Raw genomic sequence first — 20,691 nt, 5'->3', positions numbered from 1 at the left:
CAGAAAAGTCAAAAATAGTGAGATATCTTGCAGAGGGATGCAGCAGTCTCAAAATTGCAAAGCTTCTGAAGCGTGATCATCGAACAATCAAGCGTTTCATTCAAAATAGTCAACAGGGTCGCAAGAAGCGTGTGGAAAAACCAAGGCGCAAAATAACTGCCCATCAACTGAGAAAAGTCAAGCGTGCAGCTGCCAAGATGCCACTTGCCACCAGTTTGGACATATTTCAGAGCTGCAACATCACTGGAGTGCCCAAAAGCACAAGGTGTGCAATACTCAGAGACATGGCCAAGGTAAGAAAGGCTGAAAGACGACCACCACTGAACAAGACACACAAGCTGAAACGTCAAGACTGGGCCAAGAAATATCTCAAGACTGATTTTTCTAAGGTTTTATGGACTGATGAAATGAGAGTGAGTCTTGATGGGCCAGATGGATGGGCCCGTGGCTGGATTGGTAAAGGGCAGAGAGCTCCAGTCCGACTCAGACGCCAGCAAGGTGGAGGTGGAGTACTGGTTTGGGCTGGTATCATCAAAGATGAGCTTGTGGGGCCTTTTCGGGTTGAGGATGGAGTCAAGCTCAACTCCCAGTCCTACTGCCAGTTTCTGGAAGACACCTTCTTCAAGCAGTGGTACAGGAAGAAGTCTGCATCCTTCAAGAAAAACATGATTTTCATGCAGGACAATGCTCCATCACACGCGTCCAAGTACTCCACAGCGTGGCTGGCAAGAAAGGGTATAAAAGAAGAAAAACTAATGACATGGCCTCCTTGTTCACCTGATCTGAACCCCATTGAGAACCTGTGGTCCATCATCAAATGTGAGATTTACAAGGAGGGAAAACAGTACACCTCTCTGAACAGTGTCTGGGAGGCTGTGGTTGCTGCTGCACGCAATGTTGATGGTGGACAGATCAAAACACTGACAGAATCCATGGATGGCAGGCTTTTGAGTGTCCTTGCAAAGAAAGGTGGCTATATTGGTCGCTGATTTGTTTTTGTTTTGTTTTTGAATGTCAGAAATGTAGATTTGTGAATGTGGAGATGTTATATTGGTTTCACTGGTAAAAATAAATAATTGAAATGGGTATATATTTGTTTTTTGTTAAGTTGCCTAATAATTATGCACAGTAATAGTCACCTGCACACACAGATATCCCCCTAAAATAGCTAAAACTAAAAACTACTTCCAAAAACATTCAGCTTTGATATTAATGAGTTTTTTGGGTTCATTGAGAACATGGTTGTTGTTCAATAATAAAATTATTCCTCAAAAATACAACTTGCCTAATAATTCTGCACTCCCTGTACACTGCTTTGCTAAAATGCCAGTATGAGCATCAGTAACATACCAAAACAACAATGCCTACATCAACCAAAATTTCCAAGACGCCAACAAAGAGGGAACGTAGCTACAAAGCTCACAGTAAGTCACAGCAGTTAATGGTCTACAGAGCTACCAGACCCAACTACCAAGCTAAATTTTCATAACACTATTTTAGTTAAACTTTGCAACTCCTGCTTTTCATACATTCAACAGTTACACTCTGCCACACCACAAGACTCGCCCAGCCATGTGTCCAGTCAGGCCACAAACCAACAAGACTAATATACCAGTGAAACACCAGCCACGGAGTTTATGCTTCCCAGCCCTAGTTATTTAGTACAAGATGATTTTAACCCTAGTCTTCAGACAGATACCTGTGGTGGGTATGTAACAAGTGCCACCTGGCAGTTTGATGCTCTCTGCCAGGTGATTGGCTGTTCACCTGTTTGTCCATGATTTGGACAGGGGGAACAGACTGTGGCAAGGTCAGCCTGATGGAATCGGTTCACCTCCAAATAGGGGAAAGCTGTGAGCTGACCCTGTGCAAGACTGGGGCAGAAAGACTTAAAAAGGTAAAGATCAAGAGCAGTAACTAATCATAATCTTAAAGATGTGTAAATAATTCTGGCAGTGTGGAAAGAAATAAGAAACCTGATGTCAGTAAACAGCATTTATAGATGAGAACATGAATATGTTGAGTCTAGTGTGGATGCTTGAAGGTGTAAATGTGAAACACAAACATGGAGTTAAGCCCAAAATGAGTCCTCCTCCTCTCTTGTAAACCACAAACTGAACAGTAATGTAACAACACTCACCTGTTCACTAAAGTAAAACGTCGCTACTTTCTGTCGAGAACAACTACCCGAGCACAGGTAACAGGGAGAGGGAGTAAACCTGTGGGGCCAGACGGAAACGCCTGATAGGACTGTAGTTTCCCGACAGTTCCCTCAGGCTCTTTTCTAATAATAACCAGTTTTTGTTTCCTCCAAGAGACCGCTCACTAGAAGCGATTGAATCAGAAAGGTTCAGGTTTGTTTATACCTGTAAGTCTGCAGTAGATGAATCATCTGTCCTTACAGCACATTTTCAGAGGAGACTGTTACAAGCCCAGGAGTTGATGTACTTTATTAGCTTCCTGTTCTGGTCAAATTGGACTTCATTGTTTATTTAGAGTACAGCAGAGCTGCAGAGAGCAAGTCAGGAGGATGTTACCTGTCAATAACCCAGCAGCAGCCCGTGTTTAGTTTTAATATTGTTACAAAGGAATGTAAATCAGCGATTTATTGGATTGTAAACTCTGTTTTATTGTTAGATTTACCTTTAGGTGAGAGGAAGAAAGTTATAAACTTTTCTAAAGCTTCTAAAGTAGCTTCTGCTTTGCCCAATTAATTGAATCATTAACTGTAATGAAAAGTAACAGTTAACAGGATTAATATCACTGTAAACATGGCTTGAATAGGATGGCTGCCACCACTCTGGGGTTTGTGTACCTGCTGATTGTGTGTCTGTGTGATTGCTTTCTGCCTGTAATACTTTAACAGCTTAAAGTAAATTCCACTGGCTTTATACAGTTAAGAGACTGAAACGCTGTGTGCAGCTGCTCCTCTCTTCTGCCTCAGATTCGATAACGAAAGGGTCCAACCCAAAACTGGTGTCTTATATTAAAAACTGTGGTTTGACAACAAAGTCATCCAGTTAAATTGCTTCCAACATGCTGCTACAGGTAACGCTGTAGTGTGAACTCAGCTGAACTGAGGTATGAAAAAGTGAAAATTAAAGTGTTTGCAGCAGCATAACCTGTTAACTGCAAGGTGCTGCATGCGTGACATGGCTGGGGGCTGAAAGTCTGACTCTAGAAAACTTTGTATACTAGGGTCACATCAGAGGCAGCTAATACGGAGCCTAAAAATACAATTTAAAATGTATTATTTGTTATGATGTCTGTTATGAGCAGACAACACCGGTTCACCCTTGAGTATGGAGTCTTTTTATGCTTGAATAATTCAAAGAGTTTACAAAACAAGAAACTTCTCTGAAAATGGTCAGGTACAAGGACTGGACTGAAAATGAGTGAAAAAGCAACTAATAACCAAGACTTGACTCAAGACTTTTGCACAGCAATGTATGAGAAGGTGCGAGCATTTGTCACTGCTCATCGCAGTGACTGAGGATGGTGCTGGGTCTGATGAGCAGTGCGACGAGGTGGTGGCCTATGACACCATTAACAACCACCTATAACACAGTCATGAGATTGCACCTTGGAAGAGTCCCCACTCACACCTTGATCCACGTGACCTTGAACAAGAGGCGAAACAGCTTCATGAACTAGAAAGAGCTTCATTTCATTTCCATGATGGAGGACGGAAAACCTCCACAGAAAACTCAGGTCGTCTCATTTAGTGAATGTGTTGAATCAGGTCTAGAGAATTCACACAGACAGAAACACACAGGCAGCAGCTTTCTAAAGAACTATATTTACATAATACTCTTGTTTTACAGAGAACCATATCAAAAGTATAAAATACTTACAAAACATCCGCTGCAATATATAAAAATAACATCTATCTTCTCCAGATCATTAGGAAAGGCATACATACAAAAAATATATTTATAGACATTTACACAGAGCCTGTTTACAACATTTAACCCAGAAAACCCCGGGAGACCGAGCGAGGCTGGAAGTCGAAGGCGGGCCCAGGGATTGGCAGCGATTTGAATGGAAACACGAAACCATCCCCGAGCGACCGATCGGCGACAAAAACAGGAACAGCGCTGCCGCGAGGACACGCAAACATGGACAACAGTACAGTAGATAGGACGACCGGGTCACCGCTCCACTTTCAACGTGGCGACCCGGCCGGAGTTCCACCTTGCAGAGAACCGTCAGAATGGTTCATTCTGATTAACGCCGGCGGTGACAACTGTGTGGACACAACGGAAGATTCATCAAATGCAGATGACGCAGTTTGAAGTCTCTGAATGACAGGAACGCCAACGCCGCGTCCCCAGCACGGAGTCTGAGCAACCTGACCGAGCCCAACGACTGCAGGGATGTTTAGTTCACATTAAATTTCTAGCTTAAAACAAAGCGTCAAACTGTCACATGGAAATGTTTCGATTTTATTTTTATTTACTTTATATTTCTATGTTAAATCACATCCAGGTGAGAACAGTGGGATCTAAATCCCGAGGCCAAATTTTCTTGTACATATGAAGCAGGTGTAAGACGAGGGTGAAAACTATTTTTACTTGAATTCTGCCTTAAATAAAAGGACTGAAATTCTTCAGACTGGCAGGGCATTTTACTCTATCAGCCTTCAGACCACTGTCTGTCAGACCACACACAGGGCAAAATGTCCTCATTAAAGGGCACAAGTTTCCTGTGTTTTCCATGTTTTTCCGCTCAGAAACGCAGCTTTAGAGGAGGTGATGGATGATTTCTCTGCAGGTTCTCACCAGGCTGAATCACAGAATAACATTATGAGTGACTTAAAGGCATCGCGGTTCAGTGCGCCTGTTTGTTTGGACTCTGCGTATTCACCTGGAGGTTCAAGTACTGGACTCCGCGACAGAAACTTTCCGATTCCTGCTGCTCATTTCCCGGCGGCTTGTTATGTTTTTAAAGGACCATTTCTCTGTTTTTTTCCCCTCGATTTATGAAATCTGCTGGAATATCTGTGAGCCTCCAACAACCAGCTGGCCTCAAATTTAAAACATGACATTTCATAGGGGGAAAAAAGGCTCGATATACCAGCATCTCATTTACCTAAACAAAGAATGCGCTATTGTTAAGTTATTTAAATGTTTATGGAGAAAATAATTTCCCTACAGTATGAAAATCACCCGGCTCAAGCTGTAAAACCAGAAACAAACACATGTTGATTCAGTCCTAAAAATAAAAAAAACAAAACAGACAACCAGCTGAACCCCCCCCCCCCTAAAAAAAAACCCAAACAAAAAAACAGAGGGATGGTCCTTTAATGTGACTTAATGCTAACGTGGCGGTCGAAGGCAGGGACTGCAGGTTCAGTAGTAATCTTACTGCTGTTTTTGTGCGTGCACACAGTTTGTTTGTGTTTACCGTTGACTCGTGTGCAGATGTTTAGATTTACACTCCTGGTGGAAGAGAACAGAAAGTCTCAGAAACCAGTTTAATCAGTTCAGGCTACTTCACAACAATCAGGAAACCTTCAGGCAAAGGATCACAAACACTTTCAGTCTTTATACGGGGAAAAATTAAACCGAGCTTCAACGCTCTGATTTCATTTCCTTTAAAGACAGCTGATCCAGTATCAGGTGGTGGGTTTTTCAGGCTTTGACCTGAATCTCGTCTGGCTGCTCTCGAAGCGCCAGTTAGTTCTTGTCCCGTTCATTAGCAGATATGCTCTGATGTTTATCACGTAATGTCCTCCAAATGTGCAATAAAAGGTCGAACACCACACAGCAGCCAATGTTTGGCCCACACCTGACTCTGAAAATCAGCATCTGTCTCTGTTGTGCCAAAGTTAGCCCAGATTAGGCCCAAACACGCCTGCTGTGTGCTCATTTCATTCCATAAATTTAGAAAGTTTGAGGACAAAAGCTGATTAGTGCCATCCTGCAGGGACAACAGCAGCTTAAAAGAAGGTGGCAATCGTTTTAGAACCAATTCTTAATATTCATGTAAAAGTCCACTTTTTTTTTTTTTACTCCATAAAAACCCCAATCTGCATTTTAAAACTGGTTTTATTTGTATAGTGCATCCAAGTCCAGAATGGAAGCTCATGTCAGGACTGCAACAGTAATTTTTTTTAAATGTTTTTTTTGAGGACTTTTCTACCAGGAGTGTTTTTACACACCGAGCGCTTCGTTAATCTGCTTATCTGAACGGAGCCTTCGAGGACCGCGTGGAGATGTTAAACGACAATTTTCACTCAAAACGACAATACGATCAGTTTCATAGTGGACTATCCCATCACTCTTATTTTGAAAGGTCAGTCACTGCCCCAGCCGTTCCTGTCGTGTTTCCCACAGACTCGCTCAGCTGCTTTCCAGAGACTCCATCACCTCATCTCATATGGATGCCTGCGGATCACCGCTGATGTGGGCAGATGTTCTGAAGCTGCGGTGAGCTGGGAGGTCATTCCACCTTGAACCTGAAGCAGGTTTAGCGAGGTCACCGCGGCTTCAGAGCAAGAGGACAGCCAGCTGCAGTCCGAACAGTGGGATGAGGAACTTCCTGGAAAGGCAGCTGGTTTTCTTACTCTATTATTTAAATATTTATTGATCTAATGAAGAAAGTGTGGTGTTCCCACCCGTGAATTCAGTCTGATCTGTGGGAAACCCCGGAGGAGCTCAGCTGCACGGATCAGCTGACTCAGCTGAATTGCAGAGCCTCCGAGCAGGAATGTGGCCGCTTACAGGAGCTCTGAACACTGTGTTTCTTCATCGTGCTGCAATGATTCAACGGCCAGTCTGTGTGTGTGCGGTGCTGACAGGCTTCTCTCTGACAGCGTGAGAACGTGACGCGGTCGCCAGCCTTCTGCGACTAACGCCAACACGTGGTGGCAGCAGGAAGTGGTCGGCGGCTCACTCTGCAGGCTTCGTGTGTGTGCGTGCGTGCGTGAGACTAGTGGTGGTTGGCGAGCAGTTCGTCCAGGTCGGCCATCCACTCCTGCGTGTTCTGTCCTTTCAGCAGCGAGTCCACCAGGTCGCTCTCCGCGGGGAAACTCCCCGACGCCACGTTGTATCCGAATGACACCTGATGCTGCTGCTGACTCACTGTTTGGCTCACCTGGTATCCTTGGTTACACTGTAGTCCCTGGCGACCGTTGCCTTGCGGCTGTCCGAACGCTGCCAGGTTGGGGAGTACGGCCTGGTTCTGGGGGCCCTGCTGCTGATTGGTCATTGGCTGGCCCTGTCTTTGGGGGTTGGGCAGTGCCCTCTGCTGGGGCGCTGCCATGTTTGTCTGCATCATTTGTTGTCCGGGATTCAGACCACCCATCGGACGTCCACCTGGGTTGCCGCCAAAGGGGGCGGAGCCGGATGGCATCTTGGGAATGCAAGGCTGCTGCTGCGGCGGCATGTGGAAGGCATTGGGGGGGCCGCTGAAGGACAGGCCTGCATTACTGGAAGGCGGCTGGTTGACGAGCTGCTGCTGCCAGGCGGTGCTCTGACCGCCCGGCATGCCGCCCCCCATGTTGCCCTGCATGGAGGCTGGGAGACGGGCAGCTCCGGCCACATGAGGCTGCTTCAACATAGCTGCATTGGGCGGCGTCTTCAGGTGCTGCTGCTGAGGCAGGAGGTTGTGCCCGTACGGAGCGCTCATGGTGGTGTTCAGAGACGTCTGGCGCTGCAGACTGGTTTGCTGGGCCAGGTGGTTGGGGTGCATGCTCATGGTGTTGTAGAGGACGTCCACGCCGGCTCCACCCCCCTGACTAATGTCAGCCTGACTCACTGTCGGGGGCGGGGCTACGCCACCTGCTGGACCACCACCCTGACCCATGTTCATGCTCATCATGCCCTGGTTCTGAGGGAACATACGGGACCCGGGGGCGGGGCCTCCCATGGAGCTGACACTGCCCATTGGCTGAGAGGAAGCTAAACAAAACCAGAAGAACAGAAGAAAACAACAATCAGGAAAACGTGCGTCAAAATCTTTTTTCAGAGTGGGCCACATAAGTGCGTCGCCCCAGTGAAGCTCCTTAGTCGCACATTTAATCCCTGAGATCTCGTAATAGAAAACATAAAAAGGATTTTGTTTGTCCCCGTAACTCTAACCCTGCTGGAGCTGAACCGCTGATCTGTTCAGCTACTTTCATTTCCCATTCAAATGAGCGGCATTTACACAGTCAGCCTGAACCCACAGAAACCAAACTCACTCTGGTTTCACTTGTCCAGGTATAAAACACAGCCGCTCGGAAACTTTTAGAACAAACACATTTTTAAAGATATTCACCATAAATCTGTGGTCTCATGTTAAATATGAAGGAAGGTGAAACCTGTAAGAACGCAGGCTGTGTTTTTATTTCCATGAGGAAACTCGTCACTTTGGAGACCAGACGGTCACGAAATCCTGAACTTTGATAAAAACTCTGCTGGTTTTACAAGGTCCTGATTCTGGCTTCTCTGTTGGCTCCCTGAACGTTTTAGATGTCATTTTAATATTTAATCTTTTGTGTGCTACGACTTTCTACAGTAACAGATCATACCATTTTTAACGGGCTTTATCCTAAGGCCGGAAAACAGAACGAACCTCTGAGCTGTGCGTCTCCATAAACTCTATCATATTGGAAGCTTCAGCCGCCCGAGCTGCAATCTTACGGTCTTTAACTGGTTAAGGTTTATGTTTGATGCCGAATTTGTTTGTTCTGTGTTTTTTTAACTGGAATTTTCCCATTGGTCAATGATCAACTCTGCATTTTGAACCTTGAAATTATTCTTGAAAAAAAAGAAGAAGCATGTTTTCAAAACATTTCATGGTCCGATCTTTCGAAGCACACGCACAACTTATACCCAAGTGTCGGCACTTTGATCCTCCTTCCTCCCGCGGATGAGGAAGGATACCAAACCAAAAAGTCCCATACCAATCCCATACCAAAAAGATGCAGAACACACATTCAAATAACTCCTACTTCCTGTTATGATTACTTAAGTGCTTTTTTGGTACTTAATAATTCTGCATTGGAAGGTGTCTGCTTCTTCTTATATTTTGTGGCCTTTGATTTTGTGATTCTGAACTGAATCACAAAGCATTCATTATGAAATAAATAAAGCAAAGTAATAAAAAAAAAAGTCCCAGGAAAGGCTGTGATCCTGCTCAGGAGCGTTTCATCTTTTTCCACCTTTTTCTTTCAAAAAAATAATCACTTTTTTGTCTTCTGTGTATTCTCCCTGAACAACCACATGGGGCAGTAATGAGCTCATTCCACATGTGAAGAAGCAGTGGGCAGTTTTTTAGAGTTGCAGCTCTGTCACAGAGGTATTCATGCCTGAGAGACCTGAGAAATGCATTGTGTGAACACTTCCTGTAGGCGTACCTGTAAACTGGTTGGCCGGCTGCTGTGGGTAAGGGTTCTGACTGGCCGTTGTTCCCGACTGGTCCTGGTACTGTGGAGGAGGTCGGGTCAGGTGTCGCTGCCGCTGCTTCTCCTACACAGACACATGGAGAGGGTTACTGTGTGGGCTTCAGATTTAGGACAGATGCGAGGTGTAACTCATTATCACGTGGCCACTGAAGGTGAGCAGTGCAATGACAATAACGGAATAAACTGACCCTCTCAGTGTTCAAGCAGGTTGGAAATGTTGGAATCACCTGCAGATGAGTCTTACCTGTTCGGCTAAAATCTGCTGCTGCCTCTGAATGTACTGCTGCTGTTTCTGTTGCTCCAGGATCTGCTGCTGATGATGTTGTTGCTGTTGTTTCCTCGCTGCTGCCTCTTTACTGGTCATGTACGCGTTACCGTGGTTACTCGGCATGGCGTTGTTTCCAGGCTTGGCCGTCATGGCGTTTGTGGGCCCCGGGCCGTGTGGAGGAGCGGGGTAGCCGTTCTGATCCTGCAGATGAAGTTTTGTGTTTTGTTACTGAAGAAGAAGCGACACTTTTTTTTCTCTGCTCTAAAAAAGCTTCATGTGACTTTGGTAACAGCGTCAGGCAGTTCTTCATGACTCCAGCGCAGAGCTGCTGTCGAGCAAAAAGTTTAACCAGAGCATCTCATAGGTTACCTGCTGCAGCATTCTCGTTTAATAACTTCAACCACTTGTTGAGTGATCCTTCCATTCAGAAACTTACCGGTCTTGTCTGTATGAAAACAGACAACTGTTTTTCTTTGTAAAGCTCCTGATTTCAGATCTTTAAAGTGGTGAAGTTATACGGATATTTTTCAGTTGATTAATATTGTGTGTTCATTCATCTGATTCTATGCTGGGATCATTTAGGTGTGTCCTAAAGTCCTCTTGAAAACAATCTTTATATCTGAAATTATGGAACTTGTCTTAAATGATGTTCTTTCCTGACCAGCTGTCCTTGAACAGCACATTTTACTTTCAAGAATGAAATAAAAGCAAAATAAATTTAAATAAACTTCATCTTGGTTAAAACAACATTTACAGATTAAGTGGGACAGCTTTCAAATGTGATGATCAGAGGGTAGTGGTTCTGAAATCCTCACTAACTATAAATGTAATTTTAGTTTTTGACAACACTACTAATTGTTCATTTTTCACTGCACAGAATTTACCTGAAGGCCTGCTAGTGCCCCCTTGAGGCTGAGGAGGGAACTACAGGCTCATGATGGCTGAGAATGCACGGTGCACCCTGAGGGGGGAGCTACAGGAAAGGTTATTCCATTCAGGAAGACGTATCATTGAAATTAGCTGGGAATGTTCATCTTTGAACAAAATGCAGACAGACAGCATCGCAGGAACAGTGTGTCCTGTCTGCTGAGAGGAAAAGTACAGGGAGGAGCGGCTAAATTTAAATACACAGACAAGGACAGAGGGGGGGAGGGTGGGGGTATAAAGTATGAAAGGCTGCTTTGTCATGGCCTCCCTCCCTCTGTCCGTCCACCCCCCCGCTCCCATGGGAGGGTTAGCAACCAGCTGCTCGACCCAAACAAACACTAACAAGCTGAACAAAAGGCTGCTGCCCGATTTTACCGCCCCCCCATTCCAATGAGGAATATGGGGGGGATTTAAGTTTTCTGTCACTGTTGGCTCTAAATCAAGTTCGGATCACGTGTGATGGCTGTGTCTCGTGGGTGCTTCTCACCTGTGGGTGTGGCATATGAGGCCGGTAGGGCTTCTCTTTGCGGCACTGCTGCTGGATGAGTGAAAGCAGGCCCACCTTCTGGTTCTGGTTAGTGGGTCGCGGTGGTCCGGGCCCCGCCTCATAGTGCGACAGAGGTTTGGTGTTGTTGTAGTTCAGCATGACGGCCGGGGCCTGAGCACCTGCTGCCGGCGCGTGGCTGAGAGGTGGCCCTGAAGTCGGGTGACCCAGCATGTTGGGGTGTCCGGCGGAGCCCGGCATGAAGCTGCTGGCACCCGCCTTTGGAGAGGCCTTGTTGGGCTGACTGGATATCACCAGCTGCTTCTGGGCATTGGGATTGAAATCCTGTGAGTAAAGGGAGTTATTTGTGGATTTGTCCATACCAAATGCACTCGCTTGTGAGCTTTGAGAGGTATTGGGCATCTGGGACCATGGAGAGGGGTGGGTGGGGTGGGTGGGGAACTTGGCTCCTGGCTGCTGCTGCTGCATATGTCTGTGGAGGTGCTGGACTCTCTGCTGCCGGACAGCCAGTTCCTGGAGCTGCTGGGCAGGGGACAAGTCTTTGGGCCCCTGAGGGAGGAGGTGGTTGGGTGGAGGCTGGATTTGCCTGGGAGGAGCAGGCTGGGAGGTGGAAAGAGCTGGGGAAGAGGCAGAGGAGGAGGCGACAGGGGAGCTAGTGGGATGAGGAGGAGCAGTCCCGGAAGGCGTGGATCTGACTTGGGGGGAGCCAGTGCGAGAATCCTGCTCGAAGACGGCAGAGGGTGGGGAAAACTCCGCCTTCACGCTCACCAAATCTGGAGGAAGTAAACCCTGGGAAGACTGTCCCCCCCCTCCTGCCCCTCCCCCGACAGCACCACCACCAACCTGAGTGGCTGCCAGTTCCAGAGGGTCTTTGCGGTCCTCAAAGCCATCGTTGAGGATCTCCTGGATGTCTTCGTAGTCCACAGGGAAGTTCAGCTCCTCCATCAGCTCTGTCCACTCCTGTTCGTTCAGTTCAGGGAACAGGCTGTTGTTGCCAACCGGGGGTGGCATGATGGGGAGGATGTCGTCTGGCTCCTGCTTCATCTCTTTCGGATGGAAGTCTGGACCCGGCTCTCTGCCACCGTCTCCCGACTCGCACATGGGCCCGTTAGAGTTGCTGATATCTGGCTTGGAGTCAAGCGGGGAACCGGCGGTAGCGCTGTTGTCCTGGCAGCCTTTCTGGCTCGACGGGAAGCTTTCATAACTGTTGACTTGTCCTCGCAGGTCAGGGGGACTGAGGCTCTCCAGCTTCCTCTTTAGAGTCTCCTGCAGTTGGAACGACAAAAAGAAGCATCAAGAGTTACTCAAAGCAAAACCCCAGACGGTTCAAACCTCAAAGTGAACCTCTGAGTTTAAAAAACAAACAAACACATAATTTACAAAACAAGGATTATTTATATCTGTAAAAAATACATTACTACATTTTATCTGACCCAGACCCAGCATGTTACACAGGGTCTGAATTCTGACCGGCTGACAAATCAAGTTTAAAAAAAAAAAAAAAAAAGTGCCACTTTGTTTGGGAAAATAAAACCTAAATCAACGAAAGGCTTTAAATAAAATATTCCAACACAAGGCTGAAAGAGGAGGGCAGGGGTGATTTGGGAATGACCAAGTTACCAAAACCTTTGTTGCACAAAAACAGGATATAACATAAATAATTGTCAATTGTCAAATTGATACTTTGTGGTGCATTAGAAACTGATACCCTGTTCAACTGCTTCTGTTTTTTGTGTAATTTGAATTCTTTCTCACTTTGGTATCATCACCATCAGTAGGCACACGCGCAGCTGAGCTGCAGGGGGTGTGCAGCAGAGAGACAGGTGCTGCTAAAATCACCGGCAGGCCGGCTTACATAAGGATATAAAGGGCAGTCGGCAGGTCTGACGGCTGCGTTCTGTCAGCAGCTCGACTCGCCCGATCGCAGCACGTCAGCTGATCCTCACACTACGCGATTGCCAAACGCTCTGAACACCTGAGGTACCCGTGATGACAAGCAGGCAGGTGGACACAAGCTCCAAAGTGCCTCCTGCTCTGGAAAGTCAAACAACAGTAGCGTCCCTAACAGATTTATTTAAAAAAAAAAAAAAAAAAAAAAAGATCACACTGCTTTTAAAGGGGATTTTCTTCCTACAACAAGTCCTGGATCAAAACTTCACAGATGTAAAAGAGGCAGGGTTTAGCCTGCTCTGCACCCACTGGTCCAGCCTTTGCTTTCAGATGAGCAGCTTTGGCCTTCCTTTTCAAAAAAACCCCCCCAAAAACACGTCCTCGCCAAAAAATGCTGAGAATTTCCTGATTAGCCAGAGTGAAGCCAAAGTGGCAGCATCCAAACATTCAGAGCAGCTTATCTCTGACTCCTCAGCTCCTCCCGCGACCCTGACGCTTCTCCCGGAAGCTCTGAAAACAGTCTGAAGGCCTCACGTTCACCTGTGTGGGCATTAGGGCTGCCACGATTAGTCGACTAGTCACGATTACGTCGACTATCAAAATCGTCGACGACTGATTTAATAGTCGAGGCGTCGTTTGAAGCTTTGTAAGATCACAAAAGACGCAGGAATAAGTAGTAGGATTTATGAGTGTAATAACGGATTGAAACAGAAGATGGCAGCACTGCATGTACAAGGATGCCAGCTGCTGTTAAACCCCGAAGAAAAAGAAGCAGCTGTGTCCCAGAATTCATAGCGCAGCCCAGCTCAGTTTCCAACAATGGCGGCAGCTAGTTAGTTTTAATATTACTCTTTTTATTCTTTCTGGGTCACAAAATAAATGTTTAACATATTTTCAGGCGAGAATGCATCTGTGTAAACTTCAAACATCTGTTCAGTTTATCAAGACACCACATATTTTCAAAAGCGCTCCAACGTTTTCGGAGACGTCTGTTACCCACTAGCTCGTTAGCTAGCCGGGGGCAAGGCTCACTAGAGCCGGTGGGAACACCGGACTCCCCGCAAATCGTTTTCAAACCCACCGCCGCCTTTCGCTACTCAGGTTAAACATATACAAATCACTTAGATAACTTACAAATGTTATTTTTTGGATTTTTTTAGTATTTTATTTGTTCCTGAGTAAATCGGTTTGGCTGAGATTAAAGTTATAGTTTTTACACAGCTGAATAAACGTCAAGCAGACAGCTGATTATCAGAAGTGTGAGATGCTCCAGAATATACTCCGTTGTCCTGTTATATTTTAGATAGCAACGAGTTTATTAAACTCCACCGAAACAATCTGCAAATTTGATTAAAATTTAAGAAACTATCATCACGTCTTTATTTTTAGTTAGCACCTTAAACACTTAAAGCTGTAAGCTAATGATAGTTATATAAGAGCAGATGCATGCTGGTGCAATAAGCTGTACGTTTTACGTCCAATGAATGCATGATCTGATTAGTCAACTAATCGCAAAAATAATCGGTGACTAGTCGACTATCAAAACAATCGTTTGTGGCAGCCCTAGTGGGCATGCCAACACTCTCGGTTGGTCATGGCATTTGAGGTGTGTGGCGGCATGTAGGGCTGCTCAATTAATCTAATTTTAATCACGATTACGATCTGGGCTTTCAACGATCATTAAAAATGACTGAGCCGATTATTAGCCCCTCCCTCATTTATCCGCGACACCTTAAAGGCCGGTCCGTGAAAATATTGTCGGGCATAAACCGGTCCGTGGCGCAAAAAAGGTTGGAGACCGCTGATTAAGAGGACCCGAGGGAAGCTCGGAAAGCTAAGCAGAAGTTATTTGGAGAGTGACTGCCGTTGGTTGAAAAGAGAGTTAAAAAAAAAAACTTCAGTGGTGTTGCACACTATTTTATATTATTTTTTTAAAGTCATTGTTAACCCTTTAAAGCCGGTCAGAGCAGTAAGCTCCGTTTTGCGTAACTATTGTTAAATCCCTGTAGAACCTGAACCGTGTAAGCTAGCGCAATAATTTGTTTTGCATATGAAACCGGAGGAGTTGTACTTACATCTGATGCCATCAGCTTGTCCTCGGTCACGGTTTCGTTCCACATATAGCTTTGCAAAAATTGCATAAAAAGCACTTGCAGGAACAAAAACATAATATTCCAGAAACACGCTTTGCCGTTCCTATCAGCTGTTCGTAACACTTCCCACAGTGAAATGATGCACATGCTGTTTTCTTTGCAAATTTGCATCATAGGATTGTTTTTTGTTTTTCCTGCAGTATATAAAAATTGCTGTATCTCCAAAATAAAACTATGAAGACACTCAAAATAAATTTCCTGTGGTGGGAAACTATTTTTTGCAACTTTATTGTATTTAAAGTTTTGAGGGATAAACCTCTTAAATTTCTCCAAGTAGAAATATATGTAAACAAAACAAAAGCGATTTTCAATTTTTTTTGTAGTTTATTGCACTTTTTTGCAATTTATGTAATTACTATGGACTTAATGCATACATATTATTAAAATATGGGCTATAACAGTTGTATTGATGTATAGCAACTTGAAATGCTCCCACAAATGGCACTACAGCATGTAAAAAAATAATATAAGCTCTGGTGGACTTGGTTCTATAGTAGGTCTTAAAGTGTTAAATAAATATCGTCAAATAATCGTGATCTCAATTTCAGTGAAAATAATCGTGATTATCATTTTTGCCATAATCGAGCAGCCCTAGCGGCATGTGTGTGCATCAGAATCTGAACACAGATAAGTTTCAGTTTCCTTTAGTCACGTTCGCCCACACACTCCCTCTGTTTATAAAACTCATGATGCCTTCACTGGTGTCCGAGTCAGACAGGCTTAACATTTTTTTTTTTTTTAAAGGCAACCATTTTCAGTTAATGGTTTTTATTCTTAGATTCTTCTGAGTAACTCTGCATGACCCTCAGTTCATAATAATCCTTCTTTGTCTAACACGAGCCTCTGTGAAGCTCATTAGTCCAAAATAAGATGCTTTAGCCCCTCCCCCTTTGGGAAAACTTCTTCCGTTTGGCAGGTGGGTGAGAGCGTATGCCCTCTCTGACATCATACCAATCAAAGTGTAAAACAAAACTGAAATCTACTAAACTGATACCTGAACTTCTGAATGACACATTTTGCCTCATTTACAGTTACTCTGCTCTGATCAGCTGACCAAACAAAGCACCTGTCGTACCGCAGGTGTACAAGTTTTTATGTTTCTGATGCTAATAAGATGACCACGTGAACGCCTTTAAAACCTGAAATACAGGTCCCACTCCACCCATGTTGCTATGGTTACAGACCTGGAGTGAGACTAACGAGAGTCCTTTCAATGAGACAGCCTCAACTGTCAGGTAACGGAGTGATATAACAACACATGCTGACATTACAAATAACAGAAAGTCATCATTGTGCTCCTGGGCACAGACTCAAACTGCTTCTTTTAAACACAAATCTACGTCCCACCCTCTGACCTTCGTAACTAACAGTGACACTGCTGAAACTCTTGGGACGGTCATGGCCACTCTGTGCATTTTTTCTGAGAGAAAATGACTGTTTCCAAATATTTACGGGGTGATTCATCCTGGAATTTTTTGACTCAGCCTTTGCCACAAAATTCCGGACTATGGGCCCCATTTCTGTCGGCCTGCAAGTGTTTTAAGGGGAGAAATCCTGACTTCACAGAGTAACCACTTTAAACAGGTTCACTGGAGTTTGGTTTGTCCACAGTCAGCTGTTCAGGAACCAGCCCGACGTCTGATATCAGGCTGGCCAACATACTCTAGGTGAAACCATCCACAGCTCGCTTTCTACTTTTAGATCACTGACGATGTGACAGCCCTACAGCTTCTGCTCCATCATCATCATTATTACCATTATTGTTATTATTATTGTTATTATTGCAGATGAATTGCTTTTTTGGGCAAAAAATGCTTGACAATTTTTTTTTTTTTTTTTTTTTTTTTTTTAAAATCAGGAGTGGTGAAAAATGTACTTTTTTTAAATGGGTGATATCACTGTGTGATAAACACAGTTTTATTGTTTGGTTTAAATATGACAAAGAGCAACATGACATGCAATTACTGTATGTTCTCTGACACCACATACATGACACAGGAAGGAAGGAGGGAAGGACAACTAAATGTTTGTGTGACAGCCAATTAGAATACGATGCTCAGAACCCACAGGAAAGGCTTCGAGCACAGAACACTTTCAGGTACTGCTCCTGCTCGTTAACTGACGGACAGAAAAACGCTCAGAGGATGCGATTACACTGAAACATCAGTTCCTCTCTGACTCAGACTCTTATCAGCCAATGTGTTGTGAAAACACTCAGTTTCACTCAAAACTTCTACACGCACACTCGGTGACATCAGGGGGAGCCAGTTGTAGCCCCGCCTCCTCCCAGCCTTTGCTGAGAGAGGCATTTCCTAACAGCAGGAGTTTCCTCTGTGATGAGTCAGCAGTTGGGGGGGGGGGGGGGGGGGGGGGGTTCTGCTCACACTGAGTCACCTCTCAGGGCTTTCGGCCCGCCTCACATTAATGTATGACGAAATATGAGAACACACACCCCGAGCCTCTACCGCAGCGTCACACCTTATTGATCCTGCATGTAAGCGATCAGCTGCAGGAAACTTCTAAGTGACTAAAACCTCCTCTTCATTTCATCTAACCAGAAAACGGCTGACTGACAGGAAAACAAAAACTACACTGCTGTTTGTTCTCAGGAAGCTCATCTGATCTAAACCCTTCAAAAATCTTTCAGAAGAACAAATTTATTCCATCATCCACAGGCATTTTTAATTCAGCTCGAAATTACTGCAGAAAATGCAAATGGTCAAAGGTCAGAGCTGAGAGGTGCCTGGATTTTCAGAGGCACTGAACAGAGAAGTTTGTCAAAGCGACCACAGGCAAACTTAGGGGAAACACGTCACATGACCACACAGCAACGCCACAACACACACACAAACACTCGAGTGCAAGCGGCTTCACTGATCAGCAGCTTTGTCGTGGTCTCATGTTATTGATTTGGAATTTATCAATGGCGGTGATTAGAACAGACTGATTAACTGGGGTATTACACCTAGTGAGTGATTTCAGAGGGGGTGAGGCTTGAAACACTGGCTCATTCTCAGCGCCTTAATCAATAAACTGATCAGCTGGGTATACTGTCTTTCAGCCACACCCGCCCATCATGAAGAAGCAGCTGTTATCCCAAAAGAATTTGTTTCACACCTGTAGGCTTCTTCCAGTTACTTCATTTCACAATAAATGTCCTTGTTTTATGTACTGCTGATTGGCAGATTTCATGATGTAACAAAAAACAAGGTTTCTAAAAGAAAAAATACAGTGAATCATTCATTCATTAAATGTTGGAAACAAGTTCTTTTAAAAAAATCTTACTAAAAAGAGTTGGACTTAACTGCGTTTTTGGTGTTAAACACCAATTAAAATAATGTTTGCAGGGATCTAATGAACATGTCAGGAAGTGATGCAGTCCCTGGCTAACTATGCTTATAAAAACGTGTGGAATGACACTGGTGGATGAATAAAGACTCTTCAGTATCAGTGCTGTTGTCTCTTGTTTGGACCCTCCAGCTGCTTATGTTGATTTTTATGAAACCTGTGGGTGTGCTCACTCACCAGGGTGCTGCTCCTGCTCTGCTCCCCCGTCGTCACCCCGCTCTCCCCGTGCTCCCCGCCGGTTCCTCCTCCGCCTCCGGGCGCTCTCTGCCCGGCCTGATCGCCGCTGGGCTGGTGCTGCCGGTGCTTGTTGGACCGCTTGGCTTTGGACTGCAGGCAGCGCTGGTGCAGGGCGTAGGTCTGTTGCCGGTCCATCTCCTGCCGCTCCATCATCGCGGCCAAGTAGCGCTCCTCGCAGTTGTTGTGATGCTGCCGGAACTGCTCGATCCTCCGGCGGAGCCGCTCCATCACCTCGCTGCGTCGCGGTGTAACAAAATCCGCCATCATCAATAAAGCCTTGCAGTAAACTCCCGGCTCAGGTTTCGTCCATATATTGCTGAATCTGGCGTCTACACCCCCCCTCACTCTTTACAAAGACTCCGGTGCTGGCTCCATGGAGGCGGCCTTTGTGCTGCTAACGGCCTTCAGTCACACTCACTGCCGGAGAGGAGAGGTCAGGTTTTTGGGGGCAGCACCATCCAGCCTCCTCGTCTACCTGGTCTTGTGTACAACAGCTCGTTTAATTAGCTGTGTAAAGCTACCGGAGTCCTGCTAGAGCCTATCTGGTCCTCCCTTTACTCCCCGAGCTGCCCCTGCCCTTTGCTCCTGATCATTTATACCCCAGTCTGAGAGACAGGCTGCTGCCTTCAAACTCACTCCCGCTGGGCTAACTTCGGCTAGCGCATTCCTCCACTCTAAATCAAAGTAGGAGCCTAAAATCCTCCCACCCCACCCACAGAAAATGAGTTAAGCAGAACCTGGTCTGGAGCTAGCCTCCGTCTCCTCGTCCACCTGCCCGTTACCGGCGGTGCTCCGCTCCCGACAGCCTCCTAACGGCTCCACAACGCCCCTCAAACTTTATTCTCCTCGGCTGATGGAGGTTAGCTCGGGTAGCATGGGATTAGCTGGCTGGCTAACAACTTGTCAGCTAATGGAAATAAAACTTCACGCGCTTGAAAACAAACTGCCAGACTTTCAGGACATCTGAAGCACAGTTAGAGTTAAAGTCACTTACTGTGAGAGTGCTGCTGTCCGCTCTCCTACAGCATCTGTCCCAGCATCTGTCCTCCGAACAGCTGATCCTCCCGCTAGCCGTTAGCCGCTAGCTACTAACGCTGTTTGGGGTTCGGCTAGCTAGCAAGATAGCTAGCCTGAAACGTTTAAATGAACCATCATACTTTAAAACTATCTCCCCAGAGTTACACCCAAGGATAACCTTTCCCTCGGCTGAGCCCACGTCCGAGATGAACTGTTTGGGAGCGAATTCCTGGGAAACAGTGGGATAAGAGTCCCTCTGCGCCTCTTCTATTGTTTTCCAAAGAACAAGTTACACCGCCGCCATCTTGAAAACTTTCTCTTTTTCCCCTCCTTCATCTGCGTTACAGGAATGTCCCCGCCTTTTCCGGTGACGGACAGTAGAAACAGCCAATCAGAAGATGAGACTGAGTGTTTAAATCAATGACTGTAGAACAATACATAACAAACACACACGCGCACAGAGTGTACGATCGGTAAATCTGTTCAAGGGAGGGTTATTGGGTTATTGTACCACAAAAAAACAAACAAAAAGAAACCCAAAACAAATAAACTCAAATAAATTCACTTTTTGAATATTAATTTAACATGAATATAATTTTTTTTTAATTATGAAAACCACTGGCAGCTAATTTTACTGGCAGCAGGTTAAACACTCATCAGCAGTTTGACCGCCACAATAAAGATTATTTGGGGTCATTAGCGGCCCCTGAAGGACACTACTGGGGCCAGTATTCCTGCCTCCCCCCTCAGAAAAAAATTAATTAATTAATTAATTAATAAATCATAGATTAGGAAAAATACAAAAATAAATACATTAATTAATACTATGCAAGAGTTACATAGAAATTAACATAGAAAAAGAAACCAAAAAATAGAAAAAACCAAGGTTGGACATACAAAAATACATTAAACTATAAATTAGAAAGAATAATATAGATATATAGCCCCCGTGAGA

General features: G+C 45.2%; 1 protein-coding gene across 2 annotated transcripts; it reads right to left on the bottom strand.

The window, feature by feature from the left end:
• Positions 1 to 3,779: 3,779 nt before the first annotated feature.
• Positions 3,780 to 20,083, bottom strand: maml1 (mastermind-like transcriptional coactivator 1). 2 transcript variants are annotated; one of them, XM_082551106.1, is made up of 6 exons: positions 19,714 to 20,083; positions 18,660 to 19,136; positions 11,074 to 12,357; positions 9,636 to 9,860; positions 9,344 to 9,455; positions 3,780 to 7,904 (listed from the first exon to the last, which is right to left on the bottom strand). In XM_082551106.1, exons 2-6 carry the CDS (start codon positions 18,984 to 18,986, stop codon positions 6,934 to 6,936), a joined length of 2,919 nt encoding a protein of 972 aa, XP_082407232.1. In that variant the 5' UTR covers positions 18,987 to 19,136; positions 19,714 to 20,083; the 3' UTR covers positions 3,780 to 6,933. The 2 variants fall into 2 exon arrangements, with proteins under 2 accessions (XP_082407232.1, XP_082407233.1); XM_082551107.1 differs by having other exon boundaries at positions 18,660 to 18,954.
• Positions 20,084 to 20,691: the final 608 nt, after the last annotated feature.

This window comes from Aulonocara stuartgranti, assembly GCF_965226115.1.
Source record: "Aulonocara stuartgranti genome assembly, chromosome: 2".
Classification (NCBI taxonomy): Eukaryota; Metazoa; Chordata; class Actinopteri; order Cichliformes; family Cichlidae; genus Aulonocara; species Aulonocara stuartgranti.
The sequence above is the reverse complement of the archived record's forward strand: the minus strand, read 5'-3'. Positions and strand labels throughout refer to the sequence as shown.

Bases quoted from the DNA above. Each gene is read 5' to 3' on its own strand.
- maml1 (XM_082551106.1), bottom strand. From the start codon at position 18,986: ATGATGGCGGATTTTGTTACACCGCGACGCAGCGAGGTGATGGAGCGG. The intron at 9,861-11,073 runs GTGAGAAGCACC...CTTCATCTGCAG, and splicing joins CTCATATGCCACACCCACAG to GATCAGAACGGCTACCCCGC. The intron at 7,905-9,343 runs GTACGCCTACAG...GGTTTTGTTTAG, and splicing joins GCCGGCCAACCAGTTTACAG to CTTCCTCTCAGCCAATGGGC.